Source organism: Nannobrachium achirus (genome assembly GCF_963921795.1).
Source record: "Nannobrachium achirus genome assembly, chromosome: 6".
NCBI lineage: Eukaryota > Metazoa > Chordata > Actinopteri > Myctophiformes > Myctophidae > Nannobrachium > Nannobrachium achirus.
Genome location: NC_137815.1, coordinates 27,648,999 through 27,663,538, shown reverse-complemented (window position 1 = coordinate 27,663,538; position 14,540 = coordinate 27,648,999). Strand labels below are relative to the sequence as shown.

Sequence of the window (14,540 nt, the reverse complement as noted above, 5' to 3'; positions counted from 1 at the left end):
CTGGTCAGAACACAGGAATTTATTATTTCTCTTCGGAGTCTGGCTTTATAACAGTAATGGACAGGGACATATACCTTTCGGGCTCCAAACTTACCCTGTACTTATTCTTCAGGTAAGCCAGTGTGGAAAAAAAGAGCTAGCAGGAAATCTTAGTAATAGAAATGTGAGAAGGGAGGAAAAACACGCACGCACGCACGCACGCACGCACGCACGCACGCACGCACGCACACACACACACACACACACACACACACACACACACACACACACACACACACACACACACACACACACACACACACACACACACACACACACACACACACACACTATATATATATTTTTACATCACTTGTGGGGACATTACATAGACTTCCATTCATTCTTATGCAAGTCCTGTGGCCTTACCCTAACCTCTATCCCTAAACCTAACCCCTAACCCTAACCATTGTGGGGACCTACTATTTTGTCCCCACACTGTCAGAGGTCCCCTGCAGGTGACTGTGTGAACATGCGTTTAGTCCCCATAAGTATAGCTAGACAAATTCACACACTTTCATGGTGCCCCTCGCAGTCAGAAGGAACTGAACTCACAAGCCATTTTCCAACACAGTCTGGAACCTCACCTCTTCACTCCAACTCACCCCTAGCACTTCTCTCTCCTCCTATCCCCTCTTGTAAGCTTTCTTTGATAGATGATAGCTTACTGTGCCGATATACGTTGGTTACTTGTTGACATCATTGTGTTATTTAGATTAGTTAAGAATGTTATTTAAATAGCATGTTGTTTAGACAGAGGTGCATATCCTAGTTTCTTTGTTTCTTTAACTATTAACTTGTGTGATTATATACCTTGTTTGTTTACTAGGGTTCATGCTTTTTCGGATTTGCACTTGTAAAGCCGCTCAGGATAATAGCATTTGCTAGATGCCTGAATTGTAATTGCAATTGTGTACTACTACGTCGGCTCCGTTCAATGCCAACCCCAATTGTTGGCCTGCTGGGAGGGTTTAGAGTAGACAACCACAACATGCCTCCTCCGATACACGTCTGCTCCTTTTCACATCAGACCAGACCCTTCCTCACTAGAAGTGCCCAGCTCCTTTATCCAGACCAGGCCTCAGTCATCAGCAGCATATTATACAATATTGACCAGGGTTTCAAACCTTGTAACCCGAGTCCCGATTAAAATGTCCCGGTCTTCACCACAAAAAACACTTGTTTTCAGTTCTTACATAGATGTTTAATGTTCTGATCTGTTCAACGGTGCAGTGACTATAGGTCTAATATGATTGTCCCCTATCCTGATGAAGACAAGGGTTGTACAGGAGATGGGCCCTGTGGGCCTTAGGGCTCTGCAAGTAAAGGCTTACTTACTCTGGTGAAAACACCTGGTGAATATTAAAGTAAAAAAAAATGTAGACCAAAAGAAAGAAAAGTCAAAAGTAAAAAGAGAGAGAAAAAAATCAGTTCTGCCAATTTCACTATTTCTTAAATCGGATTTACAGCAAGTGATTAAGGGTTTTTGAAAATGCGGTCACCCTATCTTAAACTTTAAACTCCCCACCTTTTCTATGTGAATCACTAGCTTCTGGTTGCTGCCCATGTCCAGCTCAAAAAACTGGTGATGACCTACAAGGCAATCAAGGGACATGATCCACCCATGTCCACCCCTTCAGCTAACACAGGATGTCTGTCCCTCCCTTCCCTATGACGTCCTGACTAATGCTCCATGCATCCTGGGCCTAAACTAGCTCTCCATGCTGTGATATGAATGACTGCCATCCCAAGCAGTGGTGGAAAAAGTTCTCAAATGTTTCACTTCAGTAAAAGTAGCAATACTGCAATCTAGAAATACTCTGTTACATGCCTGTGTTCAAAATGGTACTTGAGTATAAGTACAAAATCATTGGCATCAAAATGTACTTAAAGTATAAAGTACTGAAATGTTAGAAAATAGCAGATCTACAAGCTCACAATGTGTCGCGATGCAACGCGTTGTGAGCTTGCAGATTGCCTATTTTCAAATGGACTATGTATAAGATAGGGCTGAAGTGGTTAATGTATGGTTTACAATAATGTATCATTTATATCTGCAAAGTCACCACTGCAGACTGAATCTCCATTTTCCAATGTAACCTGAACTCTTCAGACTCTAATTATCCCCCAGTGGTTCTCAACCTTTTCAGGCTGTGACCCCTCAAATAATCATATTTGAACTGGGGACCCCCCCAAAAATAAAAAATAAAACCTCGGTTCGAAGTGGAGCGGTGAATTTGAGCAGATGTACCCTATGTGAGTGAGTGAGTGAGTGAGTGAGTGAGTGAGTAAACTGTGCCTGTGAGTGAGTGGTGAGTGTGCCTGGCCTGCACAAAACAGCGCCCCTCCTTTAACTAGTGTGTTGTATGTGGCCACTCAAGGTATTGCCAGGCTACGGACATGGCCAGCCAGCCACCCAGCCACCCACCCAGCCAGCCAGCCACCCACCCACCCACATACCCACGGACATACCTGTCTATTGGGAGCGCTTTCACCGCTCCAAAAATCACACCCAATGTGAAGTGAGCGGTGGCCGTGCTTGCATAACATCTTCAGACTATGGCTACAGGCTATGCTACACACACGTTTTGCTATGGCAAAACGCTGAGGAAAAAGGCTACAGACACACGATGATGACATCACTAGACAAACATGATGCTACGTACACACATTTTACTATGGCAAAGCGCTGAGGAAAAAGGCTACAGACACACGCACAGCCACTCTATGGAGCGGTTTACCACCGCTCAAAAATAATCATATTTGAACTGGGGACCTCCAAACTAATCATACTTGAACTGGGGACCCCCCACCCTGAAAGACAATCAGTTGAGAGATTACAATTAATTTGAGAGCTTGTAGATTGGCTATTGTCAAATGTTGTTCCTCTATTTATATTATTTGACAATTTGGCTAATGTTTGACCAGTTTTATATAGTCTAGTTTGATGATGTAGGCTAATGGTCTTTTTTGAAGCGGTGAAAACCGCTTCCAATGAATGGCTTTGTGTGTATCACGCCCATATATGGTCATTTCAGTCCAGAATGAACAGGCTTTTTCAAAAACAGAATGTCCGTTTAATTACCATATATGGTGATGTCAGTCCAGAATGAACAGGGTTTTTCAAAAACACAATGTATGTTACCTCATGTCCATATATGGTCACTCCAGGCCAGAATGAACAGGTTTTTTCTGTCCTGTACGTGCAAAATATCAGTCCAGAATGAATAGGCTTTTTCAAAAAGCAAAATGTGTGTCCCATGTCCATATATGGTCATTTCAGTTCAGAAGGAATAGGCTTTATCTGTCCTGTACGTCCAGAATATGTGTGCGGTGTCCCTCCCGGTCAGATGAATGGATACTTTGAGGATTGGTCAAGCTTCACATGATAATTTGGCCTTCAGGGTTTATCTATCAGTTGTACGACACCACCAGAAGGATGTCGGGTAAATGTAGTAGGCCACAAAGACTGATCAGGGATAAAGATCAGGAAAACTGTACACCAGCTGAGAAATAGACATAGAGAGACTACTTGGAAGTTATTGAGACACCATGGAGTGCCCACTAAACTAGTGAACATAATTAAAAACAGTTATACTATAATGAACGATAAAGAGGAGCATTAAGGCAGACAAGAGGACATACATTGACAACCTAGCAATATGCCACCATTCTGTAGTAGACAGAAGCCACTGTGACTAAATCAGAGGAAGCAACAAGACACGGAAACATGAAACAGATGTACGACACCACCAGAAAGATGTCGGGAAAATATAGTAGGTCACAAAGACTGGTCAGGGATAAAGAAAGAAACAGTATTAAAACAAAGGATGGCCAAATACACAGATAGGTAGAACACTTAAAGGAGATTCTACCTAGAAAACCCCTAAAATATCCATATGCTGTTTTTGCTTCCTCTGCTACTAAGATTCACCGCTTCACTTCGAACCGAGGTTTGATTTTTGTATTACATTTATCTTTTTTTGTATTTAAGAATTTATTCCTACAAGTGTCACTTTACCGTCATCTGGGGACCCCCCAAAAACCCACAGGTTAAGAACCACTGCCCTATAGCACCTCACCTCCCACCTCACATCCCATCCCAAAGTAGCATGTCTTTGGTTTTCTGCAAACACGTCACTTTATTAACACACTGGGTTTGATGCCCTTGCCTCTTGGTTCCCTTTACAGCAAAGTGGAGGATTTCGTTTGCGACTGCAAAAAATGTGTCTCACTTCATTGTATCCTTTTATTCTCTCGTATATTCCCTTGACCTTGGAGGTAAACTCCTTCTGCAGGTAAGAGATAAGGACTTAAAGTTTAAGTCTTAAACAATGAATATATACATTATTGAGGCATGACTGGCAGGAGGCCATTGACTCTGTTAAGAACACTTTCACCTGAAAAAGACAAAACAAAACAACTTAAACTCCTCCACAGACTGCACAATAGATCGCTCAATATTTCCTTTGTGTTCTAAATCACTGGTTCCCAAACATTGGGTCGGGGACCCATTCACACCCTTCATTTTTGGTTTCCTACTTTTTGTCAAAGCATTTTCAGTAAACATTTCCCCAAAAGCTAATAGATTCATGAATAAGATGTTGCTAAACTGCACTCTGTCGAGGTGCCAACTTGCGTCTTGTGCACTCTTGGCCATATATGTATGGCCTACTTGCGCACCAGCAGAGCACGCAAGTACTTCTATCGGTGCTGCCCCCCCCCTTCTTGTGGAGAAAAAAATAACTTCAGGGGACTCAGATTAGTGGGTATGTGACGACGCTTGTTGGTTGCTGGTGACGTCTCAGTGACCTCACATCTAGAGTGAGGGTTATTAATCAGGTTGCACGTGTTTGTGGTGACATCACCAAGAACACTGCTCCTCCACCCACCTCCACCCACTGTCCCCCACTTTTGAGCGGTGGTAAACCGCTCCATAGAGTGGCTGTGCGTGTGTCTGTAGCCACTTTTTCCTCAGCATTTTGCCATAGCAATGTGTGTGTGTGTAGCCTGTATTACACCAGTAAGACTCCCTAATCGGGAGATAAGCGACCGTTGGTCGCTTATCTCCACAAATAGGCCAAAAGTTTGTTTTACCAATTATCAAGACATACGGGCAGTTGACAGTTTGCCATGGTTACTCATTGAAGTTGAATCTCCATATATGGAGATAACCTACGCATCACACTAAGTCTGACCTCACCAGCCCATATTTGGGCATGAGCAACCTATGTCTCCATATATGGAGATATGATGACATCACACAGTCCTCAGCCGATGATGTGGCGTGATGTCATACAATACACAAACGAGCCCTACAGTATAAAGGGGCAATTCTTGCCAGGAAAGAAGCATTTCTTCGACTCAGACCTTATCGCCAGGGTTGGCTTATAGCAGCTGTCGGTAGGACCATATATGGATTCTGTTAGTGTGGATCTCCTAACAGGGCATCATCTGGGATACAATCCCTTTTATGCCCATATATGGAGATCCCTAACATAATCCCTTTCATGCCCATATATGGAGATCCCTAACAGAATCCCTTTTATGCCCATATATGGAGATCCCTAACAGCATCCCTTTTATGCCCATATATGGAGATCACTAACAGCTAACAGAATCCCTTTTATGCCCATATATGGAGATCCCTAACAGAATCCCTTTTATGCCCATATATGGAGATCCCTAACAGAATCCCTTTTATGCCCATATATGGAGATCCCTAACAGAATCCCTTTTATGCCCATATATGGAGATCCCTAACAGAATCCCTTGTATGCCCATATATGGAGATCCCTAACAGAATCCCTTTTATGCCCATATATGGAGATCCCTAACAGAATCCCTTTTATGCCCATATATGGAGATCCCTAACAGAATCCCTTTTATGCCCATATATTATGGAGAAATCCCTGCTCTGAGTATCTGACATCAGTGTGATGTCACCTGTTTATGCCCATATATGGAGATCCCTGCTCTGCATATCTGGTTGCTATGGTAAACAGTTGGTTGCTAGGGTAAAAAAACATGGTTGCTATGGTAAACAGTTGGTTGCTAGGGTAAACAGTTGGTTGCTAGGGTAAAACCATGGTTGCTAAGGTGGTTGCTAACGTACACTAACAGACCAGCAACAACAGACTGTTGCCACAGCAACGTACACAAAGGTTTGTGTACACATGTGGTGTGATGTCATACTGATGCGGAGATATGAGCAGGGCAAAGGTGTGACGTGTGACGTGTGACCGACGGACGGACGGACGGACGGCCGGTGGAGGTTTTCATAGTAAACTGCTCCCTGACGGTCGCAACAAGCTCACAACATGACGTGAAGCGACGTGTTGTGAGCTTGTAGATCTCTTACATCATGGTGGTGATGTCATATTGATGACTTCACTCTTGGCCAAATATGGAGGGGCAGCAGCCTGCACACATCGGTGTTGTCAGGCATGCATGGCAACCGGTTGTGTTGGGAGTGAGGTCAGACCAGAGCTCTGCTCAGCATGTATAAGATTTGTTTGTTTTTTTATTCCACTTCACTCCACAGGGACCAGAGGATTAAGTGACCTTACTCAGTGTCTTGAGAGAAGGAGATAAAATCCATAAGAAGTCAGAAAGAGGATAGATACATGTCCATTACCCAACGGAACCTAAAACTCTGTCCCTATCTCACAGTCCATGTATAGATGCAGATTTGATGATGAGCCGCCACTCCAGGAAGGAGTGTGGCCTCACTCTGCCCAGACTAAGGTCCCTTGTTCTGATTGTACATACCTTAGGACTCAATCGAGCCACGACGACCTCTATTGCCAAATGCCCATAAATGGACAGATCCCCTCAGAATCCTTTCAGCAAATCGCCAGAATTGTAACCAGCCAGGAACAAGGAGACACAGACGAACCAAAATCCTACAGTCATCAAAGGTTTACCAAGACTTTAACTCAACCCAGAGAAGTAGACAGAGACCCAGAGACACATCAGATGACTTATACAGGGAAGAAAACTCACATCTGTGAACAGTGTGACAAGAGTTTCAGAAAGTTAGGGGAACTGAAGATTCACCAACGTACCCACACTGGAGAAAAACCCTTTGTGTGTAAACAGTGTGACAAGAGTTTCAGAAAGTTAGGGGAACTCAAGATTCACCAACGTACCCACACTGGAGAAAAACCCTGTGTGTGTTAACAGTGTGACAAGAGTTTCAGTGTGTCAGGTAACCTGAAAGTTCACCAGCGTATCCACACAGGAGAAAAGAACTTTCTCTGTAAAGAGTGTGGCAAGAGTTTCAGTGTGTTAGGTTCCCTGAAGACACACTTGTCAATCCACACAGGAGAAAAACCTTTCTATTGTAGACGGTGTGACAAGAGTTTCAGTCTTTTAGGTACCCTTAGGATTCACCAGCGTATCCACACAGGAGAAAAACCTTTTCACTGTAAAGAGTGTGGCAAGAGTTTCAGTCATTTAGGTCACCTGAAGAGGCACCAGGGTATCCACACAGGAGAAAAACCTTTTCACTGTAAAGAGTGTGACAAGAGTTTTAGTCAGTTAGGTCAGCTGAAGACTCACCAGCGTATTCACACTGGAGAAAAACCTTTCTATTGTCAACAGTGTGACAAGGCCTTTAGTCGCTTAGATGTGAAGAGACACCAGCGTATCCACACAGGAGAGAAACCTTTTCACTGTAAAGAGTGTGACAAGAGTTTCAGTATGTTAGGTTCCCTGAAGATTCACCAGCGTATCCACACTGGAGAAAAACCTTTTCATTGCAAAGAGTGTGAGAAGAGTTTTAGTCAGTTACGTCTGCTGAAGAGTCACCGGCGTATCCACACTGGAGAAAAACCTTTCTATTGTAAACGGTGCGACAGGAGTTTCAGTCATTTAGGTAACCTAAGGATTCACCTGCATATCCACACAGGAGAAAAACCTTGTCACTGTAACGAGTGTGACAAGAGCTTTAGTCAGTTAGGAAACCTGAAGAGGCACCAGCGTATCCACACTGGAGAAAAACCTTTTCACCGGAAACGGTGAAAACCAACAATGCACAATGGAGGAAAAAAACTCAATGTAGTCACAGTCACCACGTTGGACATCGTCATTGTACAGCCCAGTGTGAAGTTGAGCAGTGAGCACTTTTCATTTTCAAGTGTCCCACAAAGCTTGGTCAATGGCAAGCTTTGCGGGACATACAGTACATACGTACAAACAGACAAAGCCAGATGTAGGAGCACCGCTCAGAAAATAAGGGGTGTGTGTGGACCCAGATAATTATATATTTTTTACATCTTTCACTTTTTCTTCCTTTTTACAGAATTCAAACATAAAAGAGTGTTTTATGTAAAACACATAGAATTGCCTTGTTGTTGAAATGGGCTATACAAACAATCTTGCCTTTAACTTGTCTACATAGGCCCCTAAAAACAACCCATTCTCAACTTTTGAAAACAATGTCCCTTCAGTTTTTTTTTCTTTCTTTTCTTTCCCCAGCATAAATTAGGCTCAGCCATTGTGTGCGGCAGCGCCACCTACCGGCATATTCGGGGAAGCAGATGGCGAGCGGGCTGCGGCAGATCTTCTCCTCAAACAGGTCCTTCTTGTTGAGGAAGAGGATGATGGAGGTCTCTGTGAACCACTTGTTGTTGCAGATGGAGTCAAACAGCTTCATGCTCTCGTGCATGCGGTTCTGCAGGGACGGAGATCCAAGTTAGACCACTGACACTGACCCCCAGTTTCATGCAGAGAGTATGCGCGCCGATGCATAGGCACCTCCGTGAAGTTGGCACCCCATGAAAAAAAAAAGAATTGTGCCGTATATTTCATAATTTTTAATGGTATATATTTTTTAAATATTTTAAGTTATAGTTTTGCTGAGCCTTCACCCCCAATTTTTTGGCTCCAAATTGGAAAAAGGGGTCTCATTCTTTAGTGCTTGATGTGCTCTAATTTGTGCTATATTTTTAACCCAGTGCCGATTGCCTAAGCTGTAATCCTGGGCGCTGCTCTCCCTCTGCCAACCTGGGGAGGGCCCCGAAATGAGCTCATGCTTCCTTCAATGCATGAGGAGAGAGCAGGCCGGGGGGGGGGGGGGGGGGGGGGGGGGGGTTTCCCATAGGACATAGCGCGTGGAAGGGAACATGTTATTCCAACCAGTTCCTTTCCCCTCCATCAGGCACCCCGGTTAGCCAGGGGGAGGCAGTATAGAGACCAGGATTAATGCATTGTGCACAATCCAAACAGAAAGGCATGCTCCTTCATGCTCTTAAGCAGAAGACAAATATCCCAAGAAGTTGAAGTCCCCTCCTTCTCCATCACCTGTTCATCTGCATGCAGACCCCCAGAGGAAATGGAACTAAATGGACCCTGTATACTCTCCATTTGGACCCCTGGTGGGAACTGGTCCACACACTGAGAACCAGTGTATGTTAGATCACCGTGGGTCAGGACACATTTTTGGGTCACAGACACATTTTTATGGGTCCCTTTAGTTTTTCGTGAATAAATAAAATAAAAATCTGAGAAATTACATAAAATTTGAAAACAGATGTTTAGGAAGCAGTGAAAATATTTTCAGTAGTTTGGTTCTCGGGCAAACATATCATTTGTCTTTTGGGTCTTGAGCTAAACAGTTTGGGAACCACTGTGTTAGACCCAACTTCATCTAGAGGCCCGGTTCAAACATGGGCCTCTAGGTGTCAGTGTTGTTCCAAATTTGAACTGTGACACCAAACTAGCACAGTTTGTTCTTTGCATCATTATCTCTCAGCAAGTACACTCAGTGAGCACTTTACCAGGTACATCCATTCATGAATACACACAGCCTCCAAAAAAGAGAGTCATATGTCACTGCAACTCCCTATATAGAGCAGGGGTCTTACATTTTTTTAGGCCAAGGATGTTTTATCTGAGAGAGAGATGAAGCAGGGAGCCCCACTACGTAGCCCACTGTATACAATTGTGCTGCAGGTTAAACTTTTGATTTCATTATTTAATTATTATTAATTAATAGTATTACGAATGTATTTTTGGGGTTTACACATTATCTTTTCTAATATGTTAGATTCATGTTAATATTTAGTAGTTTCACACTTTCATACTTTTTTTCCTCTTCACCAAACCTCTTTGTGAAAATAGCTGATCTATCTGCTATTTTAGATGAATATTCCCCTCAGAATAGGGAGGGATCCTAGAGTTCAAGTGGTTAATGTAAAAATTAAAGAAAAAACAATCCTATCACACACACGTTTGGCGGACTCCCTATGGATCCCGGACCGCCTTGTTGAAGACCCATAAGGTTCAGTTGCAATTCTAACATCAGAGTGAGCAGGCCGTGTGAACAGAGCGTGGTATAATTGTCAGTGCCAGAAGGGGTGGTTTGAGGTGACACGAACAGAGCGTGGTATAATTGTCAGTGCCAGACGGGGTGGTTCCAGGTGGCTATTATTGTATCCGTAAGAGATGCCTTGTACAGGAGTGCTTGTTTTCGGTGGAGACGACAGAGGCACACCGTCTCAAGCGGTCTTGAGCCATGCGAGACACCGCCGAGCAAGCTAAAGCGAGTTGTTGTGTCGAGCGTTGCGAAGTCCGCTTGAGTCGACTCAGTGCCATCCAAGTTATGTCCCGATAGGGACAGAATCGTCCAAGTGAACACAGCAGAGTGCTCCCAACCTCCGGTTCAGCCAATCACAAGCCACGGCCAACAAGGCATCTTCCACGGACACAATAATCGCTTCCAGGTGATGTCAATGTGGTATAATTGTCAGTGCCAGACGGGTATAGTTGCAGGTGACATGAACAGAACGTGGTATAATTGTTGGTGCTAGACGGGTGTGGTTCCAGCATCTTGGCACAGCACTGGTTCTCGGGGTTCAGGGACCCCCAGGTGTCTTTGAGGGGGTTCCAGGGGGTCCCCAGCTAAATGGTTGATAGTTGTGAACCTAAATTATTATTTAGAATATATTTCAAATAGCCGATCTACAAGCTCATAACGTTTTGATTTAGATTGGCTATTTGAAGTTTAAAATGTTTTTCAAAATAGTAAAAAAGGCAAAAGAAGTCAAGGTATAAGAGGGAAATGGACAGAAATATAGCTTAACGTCTCCTTTGTACTCAATTCATTGAGAAATGGTGGATTGCGCACGCATGCACACACACGCACACACACACACACACACACACGCACAATGACGATTCCTTACCATCTCCTCGTCTTCAGCCAACATCAGGTCGTAGGCGCTCAGGGCCACACAGAAGATAATAGCGGTGACCCCTTCAAAACAGTGGATCCACTTCTTCCTCTCTGAACGCTGTCCGCCCACGTCAAACATCCTGCCGTCAGGGTGGGGGTGGGGTGGGGTGGGGTGGGGTGGGGTGGGGAGAGAAGAAAGATGATGGATGGAGGAAAAGAGAAAGGTGATGGCTGACATTTCATCTGCAGCTGCGCATTACCAAACATATAGACTCCCTTTTTTGGACATTGTTTTTTTTTTTTTTACCTTTCCTACATCGCTCCCCCACAGATATGACTGATATGGTTACATTGTGAGCTTGTAGACCAGCTATTTTCAAATGTCTGAAATTTATATAGGACTGAAGTGGTTGATGTATATTTTGTAATAATGATCTAAATCTACAAAGTATCTAGTAACTAATGACAAAGCATATCAAAGTCACTATATAGTTCTTCCAAAATGTGAATGTATATATTTATGTATGATATATTTATGCATACTGTAAATGTATCTGGATTAGAGCAATCTGGGAACCCATCAGCAAAAAATATATACCGTATGTCACCGCTAGATCGAGAAAGAGTTAGATCGAGAACCGGAGTGCTCGTCGTGCGGCGCGGGGCAGAACAAGCGGTCGCTTTGATCGACAACAACGACAACGTAGCGTCGGCAGGAATGATAGCGCCTCACCCTGCGGAGGTTAGGGTTAGGGTTAGGCATAGTTTTACTGTGGTTAAGGTTAGGGTTAGGGTTAGACTTAGGCATAGTAAGCTAATGGCTAAACACAGCTGAGCTAGGCTAGTAGATAAACAAAGAAAGAGGCGGTCGCAAACGAGTGACGTCAGCGACTACACAAGTGAATGGCTGTTGTCGCCATCTCATGGTGACTACGCAGAATTACACAGGTGCGCTGATAAGAGACTATCAAAGTGAATTGATCCAGGTGGTGTTAGGGGTGTGTGGTGAACGACAAAACGAGCGCTCTTACCACGATCTAACTGAGTTACCCAATCTAACTGTAACATATATAAAATAAAATGTTTTCTTTTGAATTTGATGCAGAGCTCTGAATCTGTCTTGAAAGATAAGTAGTAGAGTGTAATTTAAACAGCATAGTGATATCAAAATGTCAGCTGGGATCTATTAAAGTAAACCCTTGGCCAATCTCTGTAAATGTTTGGAAGTCAAAAATGTAATTAGCACGGCGCGTGCCCAATCAGACATCAGGCATATTTCTGTGACTGACGTGAGCCGAAGATTCTTCTCTGCTGTTTTTGTGTCACGGGTGCATTTGCACCCAATGCATCAGGAGTTTTAGTACCCTGTAGCACCCTGGATATAGCACCCTGGATGCCCCAAGTTGAAAAGAATTCAATTCAAGCAGTTAAAGAAAAAAACGTCTGCAAAGCCTGACTGATCAGGCTTGTTAAGCTTCAGAGCGAGACACTTGCCTGATGGACATTCTGGTGCCCATGATGGAAGCCTTTTTAAGTGAACAATAAACAGTCCTTGGTGTGTGGAAAACAGATGCCCTGGCCTGCACATGAACTCTGCCAGGACAACTCCATAGAGTGGTAATGTCAAGTTTCTTGGCAGTCAGTTGTGGAAGAACTGGTTCTATCTTTTGATAGAAATAGCACTATATCGTCGTTGTCGGGCAGAAACCTCATATCTCCAAGTTTCAAATGTGTATGTTTTTTCGCGAAGTAAAGCCCTGCTGCATCAGACAAGGCCGTCGCACAAAAGTAGTGAAAACAGCTGATCTACAAGCACACACACTGCGAGGCGTTGTGTGCTTGTAGATCGGCTGTTTTTACTAGTTTAGTTCATTTATTTAAACTAGCCCTTACCCGTTCAAAGATATGAGCTCCGAAATTATGTGCAGTGTGTGGGTTATGGGATGTGCACTGTGCACACAGTATATGAGGGATGGAAAGTAACTTTAACTGGTGCTTGCATGCTAATATGTAGGAGCATCAATGTAAGAAATACCCGTTCCATTTAACGGCTACAGAGATACTGTGTACCGATCTGCATGATTTTTGGACAACATCTGTAACAGGGCCAGAACCCCCCCCCACCCCCCCCCCCCCCCCGCCTGCCCGCCCGCCTGCACACACACACACACTCCACCACCCCCCCCCCCCCCCCCCCCGTGTGTGTGTGTGGGTTTGTGTGTGATTGTGCATGGCCTGAACAACAGCGCCCCTCCCTTAACATGTGTGGTCACAAAAGGTACTGTAGGCTAAATAGATATAGATACACCATAAAAATGCTAATATACAGCATACGATTTGTGAAAGTGACAAACGGGCTTCACAGTTATGTCAGGTGTGTTCATATGCTTATGGTGATGCGATTTCAGATCAATTGCTCCAGCCACCGAGGAGAAACGCTGTGACAGACAGACAGACAGACACTCACTCACTCAGACATTCGCAAAATTATAGTATAGATGATAAAAACGAACGGTTTTGGACATACAAGGTTTCCACCCGACAACGACAATATGCAGGTGAAAGTCCTGCATTCAAAATGTAGCTTGAGTAAAAGTACAAAAGGCATCAAAATGCAATTAAAAGCACATCATACAAAATGTACACAAAAATAGCAAATCACAACACAATCACAATAAGCGTGTAGATAAAATAGGGCTTACGTTTTGTATTAATAATCTAAATCTGCAAAGTAACTACTGTAGTAACTGACGTTTTCAAATAACTGTAGTGCAAGTACAATATTGTAGGGCAAGTACAATATCTGCCTCTGAGATGTAGTGGAGTAGAAGTTCAACGTATCGAAACAGAAACACTTAAAGCACCCCAACATTGTATAGCATAGCATACTTGGGTAAATGTACTTTGTTACTTTCCACCACTGAGTTTCTGCCAAATGAAGGTCTGCACGCCCCCAGCTTGCCTCCAGTGCTTTAGGCTGGGCCTGGTTCCCATCCACACATCCTCCTTCATCATCGAAAAGATGAATTGTGTGTGTCTGAAAAGAGGCTGCCTCCGCTTTCACGTTTTTTGGCAAACAAAAGTGAGACAGCGACTGTCTGCTTATTGATTGTCTCCATGTATTATTCACACTGAACACAAAAGTCTGTGATGGAGAGTAAATGTCACGCAGTGAAGCCAGTTGATCTGGAAACAAGTCACAACCAAAAGATACAGCAGAGCCCTACGGCAAGACAGATTGTTTTGATTGGGTTTGGATTATTTATTTTCCTCTCTGGCGGCCCTAACTTTTCAAAACCATGTCAAAATAATTAGGTGCTAA

The 14,540-nt window shown here is 43.7% G+C and overlaps 1 protein-coding gene across 1 annotated transcript in view; it reads right to left on the bottom strand.

Moving 5' to 3' along the window:
- LOC308286556 (guanine nucleotide-binding protein G(i) subunit alpha-2-like) overlaps window positions 1-14,540 on the bottom strand; it is a gene marked incomplete at both ends in the record, with an annotated part of 127,245 nt that overhangs the window by 1,124 nt on the left and 111,581 nt on the right. The window contains 2 exons of the mRNA XM_080727606.1: window positions 8,563-8,716; window positions 11,229-11,358. Of these exons, the coding sequence (XP_080583732.1) occupies window positions 8,563-8,716; window positions 11,229-11,358 (284 nt within the window). The remainder of the gene's footprint in view (window positions 1-8,562; window positions 8,717-11,228; window positions 11,359-14,540) is intronic.